The sequence below is a fragment of the Pararge aegeria genome, chromosome 10 (assembly GCF_905163445.1).
Source record: "Pararge aegeria chromosome 10, ilParAegt1.1, whole genome shotgun sequence".
Classification (NCBI taxonomy): Eukaryota; Metazoa; Arthropoda; class Insecta; order Lepidoptera; family Nymphalidae; genus Pararge; species Pararge aegeria.
In genome coordinates this window covers 15033581-15049197 of record NC_053189.1, presented here as the reverse complement: position 1 = coordinate 15049197, position 15617 = coordinate 15033581, and the positions used below count along the sequence as shown (strand labels likewise).

The following is a 15617-nucleotide window of genomic DNA, read 5'->3' as shown; positions in this document are numbered from 1 at the left end:
TAATAAATAAAATTACCTACTCGAATTTTGTATAAGGATTCAGGTCGTTTTACTCTGATTGCGATTACGAGATCGTTGCGCAATCAACTAATTTCTACGATGAAAAATTTAATTAGATTGGTAATTAATTTTAATGTAATAGTTATTATTTTTTTTATTGATGAAATTATTTAAATAAATCTATTGACGTAGTGGCTGAAACGAATACTAGTGAGCCTTTTAAAATTATTTTCACAAATAAATGAGTCGAAATTGAATGCTCATTTTAGGAGAAACTTGTATTAAAACTGTAAACCCACTCGAATTATTTAGACGCTCAGTATGATAAAAATATCTCGTAAGTGTTGTATATTTTATGTTAGTTTTATTTATAATGGTCTAAGAGCTGGTGGTGGAAGAAAATGAGGAGGTACTTAATAAATCTGAACTACAGATTTCTTACTCAGTATTTGGTGTTAGTCAAGATTCTTGTTAGTAATATAGGCTATATTAAATAAGGCTATTTAAAAAGCTCAGATGATTTAAACTGGAACTTCAGAGATGTATTATAGTGTTTAAAACCCCCAATACATCCTTTCTCGTAAAGATCTATTTTCGAAAAATCCACTGTTAATTTGGCCCTCCAATTTAGGCTGTGTTCAAAGATGACAGTATTAGTAAAGACTAAAGGTTTATATTTTAGTAAGAACCTGACGAATCTTTAAATTAAAAATTGGTTGACATTAAAACTTACAGCTACAAGTTCGATACGGGTGCCTAGTGTTAGATTTTTTTCCTACGTCTGCTTATTGGCTCGTGTGAAAGTTCACTATTATTTTTATGGAATCGTCTTTTGATTCCATTCCATTAAGATTGGGCTCGTTGCTTTTATTCCTCGAATAGCCAAATAGTCATGTCGTTCCACCCGCAAGTACATAAGTCGGCCCATTGTTAGTAACAATATGAAAAACAGTTCTTCAGCATTTAGTACTACTTCACTCTTACCACCGCAGCTCTCAGACTTTGTAAGGGTGGCCAAACGTTGGTCCCGTAAATCTTTAAATACTACCTACTTTGTATTGTATTTGTTGTATGAGTTGACCTCAGAATTCTAATGTATTATGTGTATTCTTTAAAAATTAATAGTATTTTGGTAAAGATTTTAATCGTATAAAATATAGGATTAACTTGAATTTACAAGTTGTAAACTAAAAATTTAGTGTCTACTTATTATAATGGTGTGTGTAAAAATAAAAGTATTTTATAGTTTATTTGTTTGTGCTCTGTTATTTACCAAACACACATTAAATTGTAATACAGATTGTAATTTTTTTATTTTTTCATTTGTCTCCTAAAAAATTTGAAAGCTTTTAACAAAAGTAACAACAGCGTTAACTAAGTTGGATTAGTTTATCATTAATATCAAGAAATTGTGTGGAGTGTTAAAACACTGTATACCTATTCTAAGTTCATGAGTTATTATAAGTTCATAAGTCTTATTATAAGTTCATTTTGAATGCGGAATAGTAGGTAGTAAGGGCATCATCGACCGGCGACCCATTACCGGCCCCCTTCAGGGCACGGGTCTCTTCCCACAATAAGAAGGGGTTAAGGCTGTGGTCTACCGTGTTGACCCAGTGCGGATAGATAATAGTTAGGCGCACAACATTAGCTCGTTAGAATGTAAATCATCCTTTAGAATAAGAGTGTTTACGCAAAATAATTTCACGCCGATGTGAAAAAAGGCGGGAATATTTTCACGGTCCGTTTATACCAATAGTTTGTACAATGGTGTCGGGGATTTCCTCTGTAATTTTGTGATAGCTGCAATAACATTTTATGAAACAACCTATTTGATTGACTACACACCTTTAAGAACATTATGGGGATCTCGCATGCAGGTTTCTTAACGATGTTTTCCTTCACCGTTGAAACAATTGATATTTAATTGGTTAAAACGTGCATAACAAAGAAAAGGTGCGTGCTGGGGTCCGATTCGACCCCCGAAAGTGAAATCGTAAGTCCTCCCCACTGGGCTATCACAGCTTAGCATAGATAAGAGTCTTCCATTCTAATTTTAATTCTTATGGTGGTCACCATAAAGTGTAATATCTCAACAAATCATTCCTACACAATTCTCTTTCCCAAAATACAAAACTTACTAAAATAAATACATTGCTGGACCAAATATCTTTTCAAATTGTTAAGAAACAATAATGCTTTGATGCGATATCAGTCAGCAAAGTAAATAATAGCTTAATACAAAGTAACCTCGATATATTGATCCACTGACATTATTTACTGTACTAAATCTATTAACATCCATTTCTGGCTTATCTATTTACGTTTATTTAATAGATTTTGAAGCTGTACGTTTATGTTCAGTTTTGGAAATTGAGCAAAAATATTAAGTACCTACATTCTAATGGTTTTAATTTAATAATTCTTGAATAAAACATCGCTTAAAAGCGCCAAACGGTGTCATTGTTCGATAACGTCCACGTACTGTTATCAAATACGTTATGAAATGAGCGCCATCTCTGAAAATTCTTATAAGCTAAAGGATCATGCATTAACTAGAGCGTATTTTCCATCATTAAGTTCACGATTTAATCTCACCTGGACGGGTATTTTACGGGAATGCCTCAAATGCACTTCATACATGCATGAAAGCACTGCATACCCAAATTATTTAATATAACTCGTATTGGAGGGAAATTTTTCCATTTTATGCCATTTGCCTGCTTTATGCATACCCAGGTCAGAAACCCTGTGCACGCCACTGAATGCCTCTGTTGCCTCGTGCGCCGTAGATTGAATGGTAAAGTGTAACTCTCGCAGTTATTCGGAGTGGAATGCACTCCCTGATGACATTAACGCTCTAAGTCCCTAGCGATTTTTAAAGTCGTGTAAAGAGGTACTATTTGTCACTATAAATATGTTAATATTATGTGTGTATGTATGTTTATATAAATTTATATAATTTTTTACGTATTCTATTTTATTTAATAATTTATGTACTTTTTAGTGTGTAAATCTATGTAATTATATGTATAGAAATGCGATTTCCCGTCTCTCATTGCCTTATTCCATTAATTAAGATAGCCTGGAAGAGGTCACTTTTAGTGATAAGGCCGCCTTTTGCACATAATTTATGTTAAAATAAGTGTTCATTTATTATGGAATAAAGTTGTTTAAATAAAAATTTACAGTACCTCTGTGGCCTCGTGCGCCGTAGATTGTCTGTATTTGTTTTTGTGCCCTTTTAACTCTGTCTACGCTTTTAACAGATTTGGTGCTATTATATAATGTTTGTTAGTTAACTCAGTTTAGAATTTCTTTAGGAGATCCTAAGAAGAAACGCCAAAAGTTTCTCGCTTTTCGGTGTCGCATAATTTCATTCCCAAACTACCTCGAATTCATCTTATGCCACACACAATATATTATTGACTTATACCAGTCGCATGTAGTCAGTAGAATTACAAACAAAAATATTAAAATCTTGTTTATTGGAACATTACAAGAAATAACAGTCAATAATAGGCATGATGACTTATTTTGACCTCTTAAAAATATCGTATTTTTGCAGAAATTAAAAGTTTTTTTTAATATAAATTGCAAATCATATTTAAAAAAATTATTTCCCACAAAAACGCTCGTTGGGTGTCATGGCCGTACTCGTTACGTCTTAGGCAAATATGAGCTTAAGTGCTTTTTCTGTAGATAAAGATGATTGATTTGGTATTGATAACAAAAAACCTAGCAACTTTTTCTTCTTCGAAGTTAAAGCATTTTATTTTTCATTATTCGGAAGGACACTTGCCGATACCTGAGGGGTTGCTACGGCGTCATCACCCTGTCATGGCGGATTGCTAGATTTTGCAGTTTTATTTCTTGAAAATAAATACCAATCTTACTTGGAATATAAATAAAAGTACGTTGTTCATTATACGTGCATAATATATCATAAGATAAATATAATATTTTAGCTCTTTTATGTTAACTGTCATCGTGCCTATTAGATTAAGTTGTAAGTTACAAAAGAGGTTCAATATTGATTTCTACGGTGGAGCAAGGATTTGTGAGGTCGAAAGCGGTTAAGACATTTGGATGGACCACTCCCACTTTGCCAATGACCTCACCGCGGAGTACCACTTCGGCACAGCGGCCCGGGAAATATCCAGCATCTGAAAGAAAAAAGAAGATAACCCATTAGCCTCTGCGGGTGGGAGCCCGCGTGCGCACTCCTATGCGAGATACTCTTTGTACGACCTCACGGGGATCGGTTGCGGCGGCCCTACAATTGGGAAGTGCCGGGTTCGATTTCCACCTATGGTCAATGATTTAGAATCTTGAGGCTACGGCCAGTTAATAATCAATTAGTTAATGTTCCGGTAGGATGTCCTAATACTTAATTATTTTATATATAATTATAAAATATACATAATATATATAATATACATACTATATAAAAGTAGATTTTAATACATAATTAACAGACAGTAATAAAGCAACAACTTCAACTGCCAACACCCAAAGAGAGGTAGTAGTCCTTCAGACGACTCTTAAATATAGGAAGGGAATTACTTCCACGGATTTCAGCAGGCAGATAGCTTTTTTAATGTGTAACTATTTATTTTTATGAACTTCCGATACAAGGGGATATTTTTTTTTTATACGGTAAGCTCTCGTGTCCTTAAGTCATGAGCCACTGTACGCAACGTGGCGATAGAATTTGCGTTCTGCCTGGGACCCATAAAAAGGCTTGGACTACGATACGTAGAATTAAGATAGATCGTAAGCGTCAAGCTAACTCGCTCGCCGTTGGGTGCAGGAATAACGCATTTTCTGTTTTTGTACAACGCTTTTATGGTATAATGTGGTATACAATATATGTTTTGGGTATTTTTGAAGTGGAAACGTTTAGCGCGGTACGTATGTATACGGTAATAATTCTCACCATCGCATTGCCGCAAGCAGTACCCGGTCTTCATGTCCCACGGCTGTCTCAACAGCGCCATCACGCGGTCTAAAAGTCCGTGCACGAACTGGAAACCAGCCGCCTTGCCGCAATACACAGCGCATAGTCTACGCTCGTTGCGTGCTCCAGTCTCTTTGTAATTGCAGAAAATAGGTAGAAGTACAATCTATACAAATTCGAAGTGTGTATTGTTTGTTTGTTCTTTCTTCACGCCCTAATTAAGCAACCATTGAACTTAACTTAGTTAATTAAAAAGATGGAGTGTAATATAGCCTACTTTTTACCTCAGGGAAACAAACGGTTCCCACGGGAAAAACGCGGACAACCGTTAGACGAGAAGCTGTCTATAAATTGCACTCCGAGGACAACAAGCATATAACGATTTAGCACCAATATACAACAGTCTATCTATGCCTGGATATTATGCAGCCGTAGACGTAACGAAGAGATGCTAATCTCAGGAACTATCAATCGAATTTAATAACTCTTTTTGCCATATCATAACTCAATTCTCGTGGAAGACTATATAAATTTTAACCCCTCAAAAGGTTAAAAGAAAAAGTAAGATTTTATTGAAGTCCGTTGTATTTAAAATGGTTATTTATATGTTTCAGGATTTCTGACACTTGATATTGATGAAATTTTATTAGGTGGAACGCGTTACTTTCTGGGATTACCACTAGTATTTGAATAAAACTCTTTTTTTCTTTGTATATAGCAATTCTTAATATGCTATTTAACATCACACTAGGTAACTTATAAGTCCGGCGATAAGAGGGCAATGAATCGCGGTGAGTACGTAGTAGTATCAGGTCTGGTCTGGTAGGAGGGTTTGGCAGTGGCTAGTTACCACCATACCGACAAAGATGTGCCGTTAAGCGATTTCGTGTTCCGGTGCGATGTCGCGTAGAAACCAATTAGGGTTATGACTACCATACCTCCTAACAGGTTAGCCCGCTACCATCTTAGACTGCATCATCACTTACGACCAGGTGAGATTGCAGCCAACGACTAACTTGTAGTGGAATAAAAAAATATACATATATATACGTATTATATACGGCACTGCCTACCCTAAAATTGATATATAACTCGTATAGGGCTAGGATTTTTGCCGTTTTATGCAACTTTTCTGCCGCATACCCTGGTAAGGAATACAGTGCACGCCACTGTGAACACCCTAATAAGCATGAATTGGCTGAAAGAAAGAAAATATATAGAAAGATTTTTCAAGGGCGTCTTTAGATTAAGACCTCCTCTTCCCAGATACAACGTGACCTGGGATACTTCTAGCGTTCTAGATTATTTGGCTAAAAATTACCCTAATGAAAGTTTATCCCTGAAGAAACTGTCATATAAATGTGTTACATTGTTAGCTCTTACAACAACACATCGGGTACAAACATTATCAAAAATCATAGTAAACAACATTGAAATTTCATCATCAAAAATAATTATTAAGATTCCAGATTTAATTATGTCATAGATATTAAAATATATATTATTGTTTTTTTCATTTAGTCATGTCATTCATTTAGTCCGCAAACGTGAGATAAATTGAAGAGTAGAGCTGAGTGGGTACTTAAAGAAATAACTGATACTAATGGAATACAGAGATACAATGCACAGACATGCACAGACACAGTATAAATCATCATCATAAGAACCCATTACCGGCCCACCGCCGGGCACGGGTCTCCCACACATGAGAAGGGTTTAGGCCGCAGTCCACCACGCTGGCCCAGTGCGGATCGGTGGACTGCACACAATATATATAAATACAAAATGAAAGTTCCTGTTTCTTATTGCTACGCCCTAAAAATAAATAAATAAATAATAATTTAATATATATATATATATATATATATATATATATATATAAGTTACCTGCTTTCTCGTCTTGCACCACGACATCACTAATTTCAAACAGTTTCAATGGCAGCGGCATCTTTTTATTAGCAGCAAGGGTCTTCAGCAGGCCAGGCAGTAGGAGGGTCCTCACCACTTGGAACTCTAGGGTCTTGGGGTTGGAGATGTGTACTGCGGGAACTCCTTCAATGCTGACACCCAGTTTTGATGCTACGTCTTCTCGGGAACACTGGATAAGAGAGATAAAAATCTCATCCCACTCGGTGCACGTCTCGACTCTCAAAGGAGAAGTGCATTTAAACACCACGTTTTTCCAATGCCGGATGGCGGGCTTTAATGTTTATTTTCATACTAAAATAACCGGGACGGACGGCATCACGTATGTTGCCATGCAATCAACTCGGACGAAACTTTTTTTTTTAAATCAAGATGTGGTACGTCCTTCTCGGAATTTGTGTTTCTGGCTACCCTCAATACTGAATAGGCAATTTCAGGGACTCTAGCTGAGACCTTATCATTAAAATAAAATTAATACTAAGCAACAATAGACCGCGAACAGCAAGCAAAATGTTTTACAATGCAGAGTTATTACTGTACCAATATGATTTATTGTTTAAAATATTAGAATGTCAATAAAACTATTTGTTTTAAGGAACCAGGATGCAATATTAAGTGACTTAACAATTATTCATTGTAAAGGCAATGCTTCGGTTTCGGATCGAAAGAAGATCTGTTTGCAAGATCTATAGCACAGCATAATTTTCATAATATATCATAGAATTCCACAACCTGCTGCATTCCAATATTGGACAGGATGTGTGTAGGACCCACACAGCTTTATTCATTAAGTTTGTATTAAAAATCATCACAAAACCCGCACAATGCAAAACAAATGTATGCATGAACGATGAGCACAAAAGATCCTGGAGGGTCGAAGTGCATCCGCTGAAGCGGGCCTCATTATAAGATAGATAGATGCATGAACGATCATAAGCAACACAGATAAGCCAATTTCAATAGTTGATTTTGAGTTATTTAGAACTCTAGAGGCAGGCTCTTATAATTTGCTAATTGCATTTTAAAATCTTGCATAACTAAGAAATGCGAACATGGGTACTCACTACTCTATTGAATGGCTAGTAGTACAAGGGAAAGCCGAGCGTCGTCTGTGCTACTACTACCATGCACTGCGATCACCAACCCGTCTGCTTAGCGTGGTGATTATGGTCAATTATATCAAGTAGGCCTTTTGAGGCGTCATGTCAGTATGTTTGTCACTCTACCACCGGTTCGGAAGGCAGATTCTACCGGGAAGAGCCGGCAAGAAACTCAGCACATCATTTTATAATCCACCATTCAACTTCAATGTTGAATGTTAGATTTCGGGGGACTGTTCACTGCCCAACTAAGATGAGTTCCAGTGAAAGAAGTGGTTAGTACTCACGAGTGTGAAGGTCAGCGCTTCAGTGAACCCTGCGTGCGCGCACTCTTGCCGCAACTGTTCTGTGACCTTGTTAAGAGGAACTTGGCCGCCAGTCGTCACTACTTGGCACGGACGCCGCTCTATGCGATTGTATCTGCAGATTATATCAATTTGAATTCATTATAATATAGCAAAACCTAATACTTATAAGATTTTATTCAAAATCTAAGTCTTACAGTTAAGTAAAATAATAATACCCACAAATTCGTTTCGTGACTTGATATTTCATTTCATTTTTGTTTAAATTATTTCCATCTATGAATTTTCCATGTGTAATGATTTCTAAGTATTTTTAAACTAAAATAATTTGTATTATAAGTAAAAGTTTATTTTAAGAAATAATAAATTGATAAACAATTGCAAATAACTTTAAAATTTGTAAAATATTTTTATATACTTTTTTTAGTTAGATAATTGTGTTATTATTTGACGGACGACTGGCGCAGTGGGCAGCGACCCTGCTTTCTGAGTCCAAGACCGCGAGCTCGATTCCCACCACTGGAAAATGTTTGTGGAAAATGGTGTTTATCTGTATATTATAAGTATTTATGTATGTTATTCATAAAAATATTCATCAGTTATCTTAGTACCCATAACACAAGCTGCGCTTCCTTTGGGGCTAGATGGCGATGTGTGTATTGTCGTAGTATATTCTATTTTAGAACTGATTTTCTATATTTGCGGTTGCATGCACTAAGTGTTCTCATCAATGAAGTACAAAATCTGTATTATATTTCGCCGGAAAATATGCGAAACTTGTCCTTGCCAAAATAATCATCCTAAACAAGACAAAACACAATAAACAATTATAATATAAGTAAAATTGCTACACGCTCACCCATAAGCGATGGCAATGTCTTCGTACAGATCGCACGCGTGTATGACGTCGTGCCTCGTAGGCGGAACCCGCACACGTAACACGGTATCCTCGTGCGTCGTGGTCAGACACATCCGGGAGAGAAGTGCAGCTAGATTACCGCCGTTTTCCCTGCAAGTAACGTTCTCGTTTAGAATATAGGCTCGATTTTTTTTTTTTTTTTTTGGTATGAAACATCTATAGGCGGACGGTAAACCTGATTGTTGGCGTGGCGACACAGGCCGTGGAGACGCATCGCCACGCTATATAATTGAATTTTTGTATTTCGTAAGTAACAATAAAAATGAATATTAATTTTGTAATAAAACAGTCATTATTTGTATCAACAAAAACAGTCAATATTAACCGACTTACAAAAATTTTTTTTTTATTTCTGGAACAAATTTGTAATGCTTTATCTTTTCATTATGCAACATCTGCAATAACTTACAGAAAACAATTTCGATTACGGTCACGGGTTTGTATAGTTATAAATTGATAGACCAAGCGGAAGGCCTGCTGGTAGTGGCGTGCACATCATATATGCACAAAAGCTCTGCCTACCCTAAAATTTTGGTATAACTCATAAATGCGAAGGATTGTTCCATTTTGTGGCATCTTCCTTCTTTATGCATACCCTGGTCAAAAACCCTGTGCACGCCAATGCCTGTTGGTAAATTGAAAACCATCGCCAATGAACTGAGCAATACTTCACCGCCAGTGCATAGAGGGTATGCATAGAGTATGCAGATGATATAAAAAGAAGAAAGTCTCCAGTACGAGTAATAAATACTTAAGGGTAGGCCTAGTTTTTTTATGACTCGTACTGGAGATTTTCTTAATTTTATATCATCTGCATACCCTTTGGATACCCTCTATGCACGCATATATGCCTCTATGTTCGCTGGCATGGTAGGAGCACATCATGCAACGTTTTAATTATGTCCATCAACCTGAGGCGTAGGTTTTAAGCATCATGTGCCTGTAATAGCACCGAAAACGACGCCCTTCAGACCGTAACACAACATTGCTGCTTAGCGGCAGAAATAAGCATGGCGGCAGTACTTTCCCGGGCGAGTCACAAGCTCTACAAAGTGAAACTTTGGGCGCGTTGAGAACTTTTGGATGAACAAAAATCATCTAACTCGCGTCGTATGTATACTGTCTATACAGGTTTAAAAAATACCAGAAAGCCTTCGGCCTTGAAGTTCCTATCATTAAACCTAAGAACTTTTGGTCTACGATTTTTTCAAAACTCAGTAATGATTTATTTCATACAATTGTTTTTATAAATCATTGTATTTCTAAAAAGTGACCTTACACTCAGTATACATGTGAATCAACATACAATATTGAATATTGAATATTTCACAAACTATCGAGTTAAAAAAAATCGTAGAACAAACGTTGTCAGTTCTATGTAAAAAGAGGCGAGGCGAGGGCGAGAGCGTTCTGGTATTTTTTATTTAACCCTATTATCTACGATACTTTTTGGCTGAACAAACTCGCGTTGTCGTTACCTCACGCTTCCCACGAGATATATGTACACACTGTGTATATGTACATAGATTCAGTATTCACTTATATCGGCAGTTCCCAAACACTGCTCCGTATGTTTCTTAAGACTCCTACGCAAACGACGGGGTGTTATAAGTGTATGCATGTGTCTGTCTGTGGCATCGTGGCTCTTGAGCGTAGGAACTAATTAGGTTTCTGTTTGTAGGGTGAATTTGTAGGTAGTGGTTTTAGCTATATTTGATGAAAATCGGCCAAAGATGGCCGCCAATATGGTTATCAAATGACTAGTAAAAAACTATACACTATGATAAATTACAAATCCAAAATGGCCGCCACCACAAAAAAGACGATTCGGTTGAGGCAAGTTACCAACCTATTCACACAACAGCCAAGAGATTTAGCTGTTTGGTATGATGCCGCGTAGAAACTGATTAGAGGTATTGGTCAAATATGGCTGCCATACCTCCAACAGGTTAGCGTTAGCGTCTAGTCGAGGGCTAACTTGTAGTGGAATAAAAACACAAACTCTTCAACTTTATTAGTATTATAGATATATATATTTTATACCGTACCTGATGCCAATATAGTTGTTGGCCTTCTCAACATTGATTAGTTCATCTCTATACTGCATCTGAGGGTACAGTTCGTAAGTGCCGTCGGGACCAAACACTTTGCATTGCTGAACTTCATATTTGCCGGAGCAGTATTCAGAGAACATGCATACTATTGTATCAAGAACTACTATTGCCTGAAAAAATTACAATTCTGTTGAATTATATCATCATCATCATCAACGGCCCACTTCAAGGTACCTATCAGAATGAGAAGGATTCAAGGTGTAGTCTAACCTAACACTGGCAAGTGTGAACTGGTAGACTTCACACGCTTTTAAGAAAGTAATGGAGAACTCTCAGGCATGAAAGTTTCCTGTCGAAGTTTTTCTTCACCGTTAAAGCAGGTGATATTTTAATTGCTTCATTTAATAACGTACATAACTCCGAAAGTAAGAGGTGAAAAGGGAGGTCGAACCCCAACCTCTATAATATTAATTATAGACTGTGATAGTCTATAATTACAGTCCTTACAGTAAAACTGAATATGTATATTTTATAAATATAGGACCTTATAAATAAACTTGGAATAACATGGGAATAGTCATTCAGTGTTTTGTCACACTTTGTCATTTGAAAGGTGTTCTTAGTTGAAGTGTCACAAAACATTGAATAATTATTCTGACGGATGGCTGGAGAAGCGAGCAACAGCGGGAAATTTCGACGCACAACAAGCGACGTGTGGAAACTGCCCAGAAATATACAGACAGTATAATTCTTCTTCTAACTTAGAACTTAGAAGAAGTATTCTGACAGTAAACGATTTTTTGTAAGACCCATAAAAATATAGCATAAATTACCTTAGTAATATCTGTAGCTGTACATTCAATAAACACGTTCTTTGTGTCTAATGTGATTTTGGAGTGATCGCCATTGATGATTGGTGGCATTGAAAGTACCACGCCATTCTTATCCTTGATCACAGGGTACACAGGGCTGTCTCTGATGATTCCTAAGTATTGTTTTAACTGGGGGTGCGTCTAAAATAAGATCAATGAGATCTCTTATTATAACATAACTCTCCAATTCAATTTAGTTTTGGTTTTAGTTGGCATGTATGCAGCATAGGGCAGGTTTAGTTACTAATATTTTATGAGCTGCTATGCCAAAAATAAAATGTTGATATTTTTATAATTTTTTGTTTGTTATTTTGATTTTGAACACATGAACAAATGATTAAAAGACTAATACCCTTTTTCACTAAAGACGAGCAAGGCAATGCATAAATAAGTAACGCCTAATCTAAGGATATTCTTAGGCATAAATCTACCTTTGACAATTAGTTAACAACTAAGAATGGGTGAAACTATTTTCTGTAGACATCGCCTAAATCATGAGGCGATTCCTAGTTATTGAGTATATCTTAGTTAATAATATTATTTTAGGAGTTTGGGTTTAAACTAAATTGCTAATTAGCCAACTCACTTGGACAAATTGTTATAGTATTGAGTATTCTTTTGGTACTTTTAGGAAGAAAAGGTGTGCGATGGCACCAACTGGGTGTATCCTCACTCTTATAGATAGCTTTTGCCAAGGCTTTGACATTTATTGATATAACGTTAAATGTGATGCACAGACAGTGTAAATTTTTTAATTCCTAGTTGATATTTAACATTCCTTGATAGATAACCAAATACCTTTCAATTATTTTTGGCCTGACCTTGGTATGGATGCTAGAACCTGATGTTCCATAGATTGTATGTTTGCATCAAAACCAACAAGGCAAGTTTGTAGCTGACCAGGCAGAAATTATAATATTTTAATTTGAATACATACTCATTTTATTTATTCCACTAATGAGAACGATTAAATAAATATTTAATAACAAATGTAATCAGTTAATCACATAACACAATAATTGTTGATTGTAATTCAAAAACAAAATGACAGTTCAGGTTGCCTACCAACACTTTAGTATGTTTTGTGAAAATGTGGATTTTTACCAGATACAGTTCCACAAGTTCTGGTGCAGTCATTTCTGTGGTCTGGTTAAGCGCCTTGAATTTGATCTCATTTGGTGGTAAAGCATCATATACAAATGGACCGTGGATGGTATCTAAGTCATGAGTACCTATAGCAACCAGGCTCCTCTTTCTGCAGATGTTCTGATGCAATTTATCCTGAAACATGGGATAGAAGCTTTTATTTTCTATGTGAACTGATTTTATTATAAAAGTAAAGGTTAAGTATTATCTTAATATATATTATAAGTCATCTGTATGTGTGTTTGTTGTGTGATGGGATGAAACTTTGTGTGTGTTCAATCGGTTCCTGGAGCACAATTGCACTCTGTAGATGGCACTGCTTTATCTGGTAATATAATGTCTGCTGAGTCCATTGATGGTATAAAAAAAAATACTGTACTATATTGAATGAATTAATGTATGAATGAATACACTTTTACCACAGAGAGACTTTTACACCACAAAGAAAATTTACAGAAATACAAATACATCAGCAAAATAAGCACCATAATATATTATATAATACCCATCAACTATTTGTATTTTGAAACAATAAAAACTAAAATAAAAATGCAAAGGCATTTTTATTATTGCCTGTAACTTATTTTATATTTACATACCTAAACTATCTTTTTGTTAGTATTTTAGTTTTAGTTTACTTAAGTTTATTGTTACAAATGTTAGTTAATGCAAAGATATATTGAAACAATACATATAACAAATTTAGCAAAGACATCTAAGTGAATTGTGGGCAAATTGGTCAAGTCACTGCAGCTTGAGATACGTGGGTTGGAGTCTTTTTGCAAGCAACTTTGGATATGTTTTTCTAGGTTGGTTACAAATTGTTACTTTGGAGGTGGTAACAGTCTCATTAAGGTATGAATAAAAGGGCTACACTAAAAAGATAAGTTGACTTAACTTACACTTTAAATTAAGTTTTAGGATTTACCTGCAAGTCAATGAAACTGTTATAGCTCTCCTTCGTAAAAGAAATCCCTTTGAGTACAGCTGCAACTGCATATGGTCTTATTTGAGCAGTTGCTGGTGTCAAATGTAAAGAGTATATGTCTTCATATTTATTCAGTTTGTATGAAGGTGGATCTTTCCTGAAACATTTTAGATTTTATTGTTAGTTTTTGGACTAAAGAATGGAATAATATAATCAACAAGGGATTTATAATGACTATTAACAGACTTTCCAAAAGTTTAGTTTCTATTGGATGGATCTATATCACAAGAATGTAAATTTCAAGAAGTACATATTATATGGTCAGGAAGTAACTGTGCATGTTAAAATAGATAAAAAAAAAACTGTTTATTGTTTTTTCATTTTTGTTTGTTTACTTGAACGCAATGATCTCAGGAACTAATTGTCCAATTTGAAAAATTCTTTCAGTGTGTGATAGTCCATTTATCAAGAAAGGCTATAAGGCTATATGTCATCACGCTAAGACCAAAAGGAGCACAGTAACAAATGATGAAAATTGATAAGCAACTTACTTTCCCTGAAAAACTAGTATGCCATTGACAAGTCCCTCCAGACAGAGTAGGTCATATCTATTTGCAGGAATGTCTATACGATACAATATCTCCTCGGAGACTCCAGAGCCAGCGTGGTCTCCTTGCTCTTTTATTAGCATCTGTTTCTCTGTGGTCTGAAATGTTATGTGTCATCATAATCATTGTCATATATTATTAATTGTTGAAAAGAAAAGAAATCTGAGTATGTGTGTGTAGCATACTTTCTCATGTAAATATAAGCGCGATTATCATTTTCTACTTACAACCTCATCCAACTCAAGACCAAATTCAAAACACAAATCTTGAAATTCTTCATCAGCTAAAATCAAAGAATGTGATGTCAGCTGTTATACATTTTTTTTCTGTTAGTTTATTTTACTATGCAGATATTGCTCGTTTATTCCACGATACAAAACTGCCAGCTTTTATTTATTAAAAATTTCATAATTTGAGATTATCTTACTATAAGTTTTTCCTAAAGCCGTAAAAAGTGTATCCCGTTTCACTGATATTGTCGGCATTTTAAAAAAACGACAAATTTGTAAATAGAGAAATAAATTAAGCAAAAATTGAGATCAATAAACCACTTTATTTAACTTGTAACAATCAAATTATTTGCTGCTATTGGTTATATTCTATAGTTTTTACATATTTTCAAAATTAAATGACACATCTCCATCCATGTGACAATGATGTTTTGGCATTTGACAAACACAGTACAGATTAAAAAAATAAGCTTGGTTTATGCATGCCAATCACAGATGAATAAGGCCCAATGTGATATGAAATCATTTATAAACCAGCCACAAAATATTTATTTATTTATGTATTATTT

At 35.3% G+C, this 15617-nt stretch overlaps 1 protein-coding gene across 1 annotated transcript; it reads right to left on the bottom strand.

Moving 5' to 3' along the window:
• Positions 1-3469: 3469 nt before the first annotated feature.
• On the bottom strand, positions 3470-15457 carry LOC120626961 (phenylalanine--tRNA ligase beta subunit). The gene is made up of 12 exons (XM_039894779.1): positions 15246-15457; positions 15046-15101; positions 14762-14916; positions 14211-14367; positions 13241-13417; positions 12098-12277; positions 11259-11434; positions 9151-9300; positions 8274-8406; positions 6848-7058; positions 4940-5092; positions 3470-4166 (listed from the first exon to the last, which is right to left on the bottom strand). Exons 1-12 carry the CDS (start codon positions 15301-15303, stop codon positions 4015-4017), a joined length of 1758 nt encoding a protein of 585 aa, XP_039750713.1. The 5' UTR covers positions 15304-15457; the 3' UTR covers positions 3470-4014.
• Between the last annotated feature and the right edge of the window lie 160 nt (positions 15458-15617).

Excerpts from the sequence above, each read along its gene's own strand:
- LOC120626961 (XM_039894779.1), bottom strand. The coding sequence starts at position 15,303 with ATGCCGACAATATCAGTGAAACGGGATACACTTTTTACGGCTTTAGGA. Across the intron at positions 14,917-15,045 it reads GTCTTGAGTTGGATGAGGTT|ACCACAGAGAAACAGATGCT; the intron begins GTAAGTAGAAAA and ends ATAACATTTCAG. Across the intron at positions 5,093-6,847 it reads GGTGCAAGACGAGAAAGCAG|AGACTGGAGCACGCAACGAG; the intron begins GTAACTTATATA and ends GCAATTACAAAG.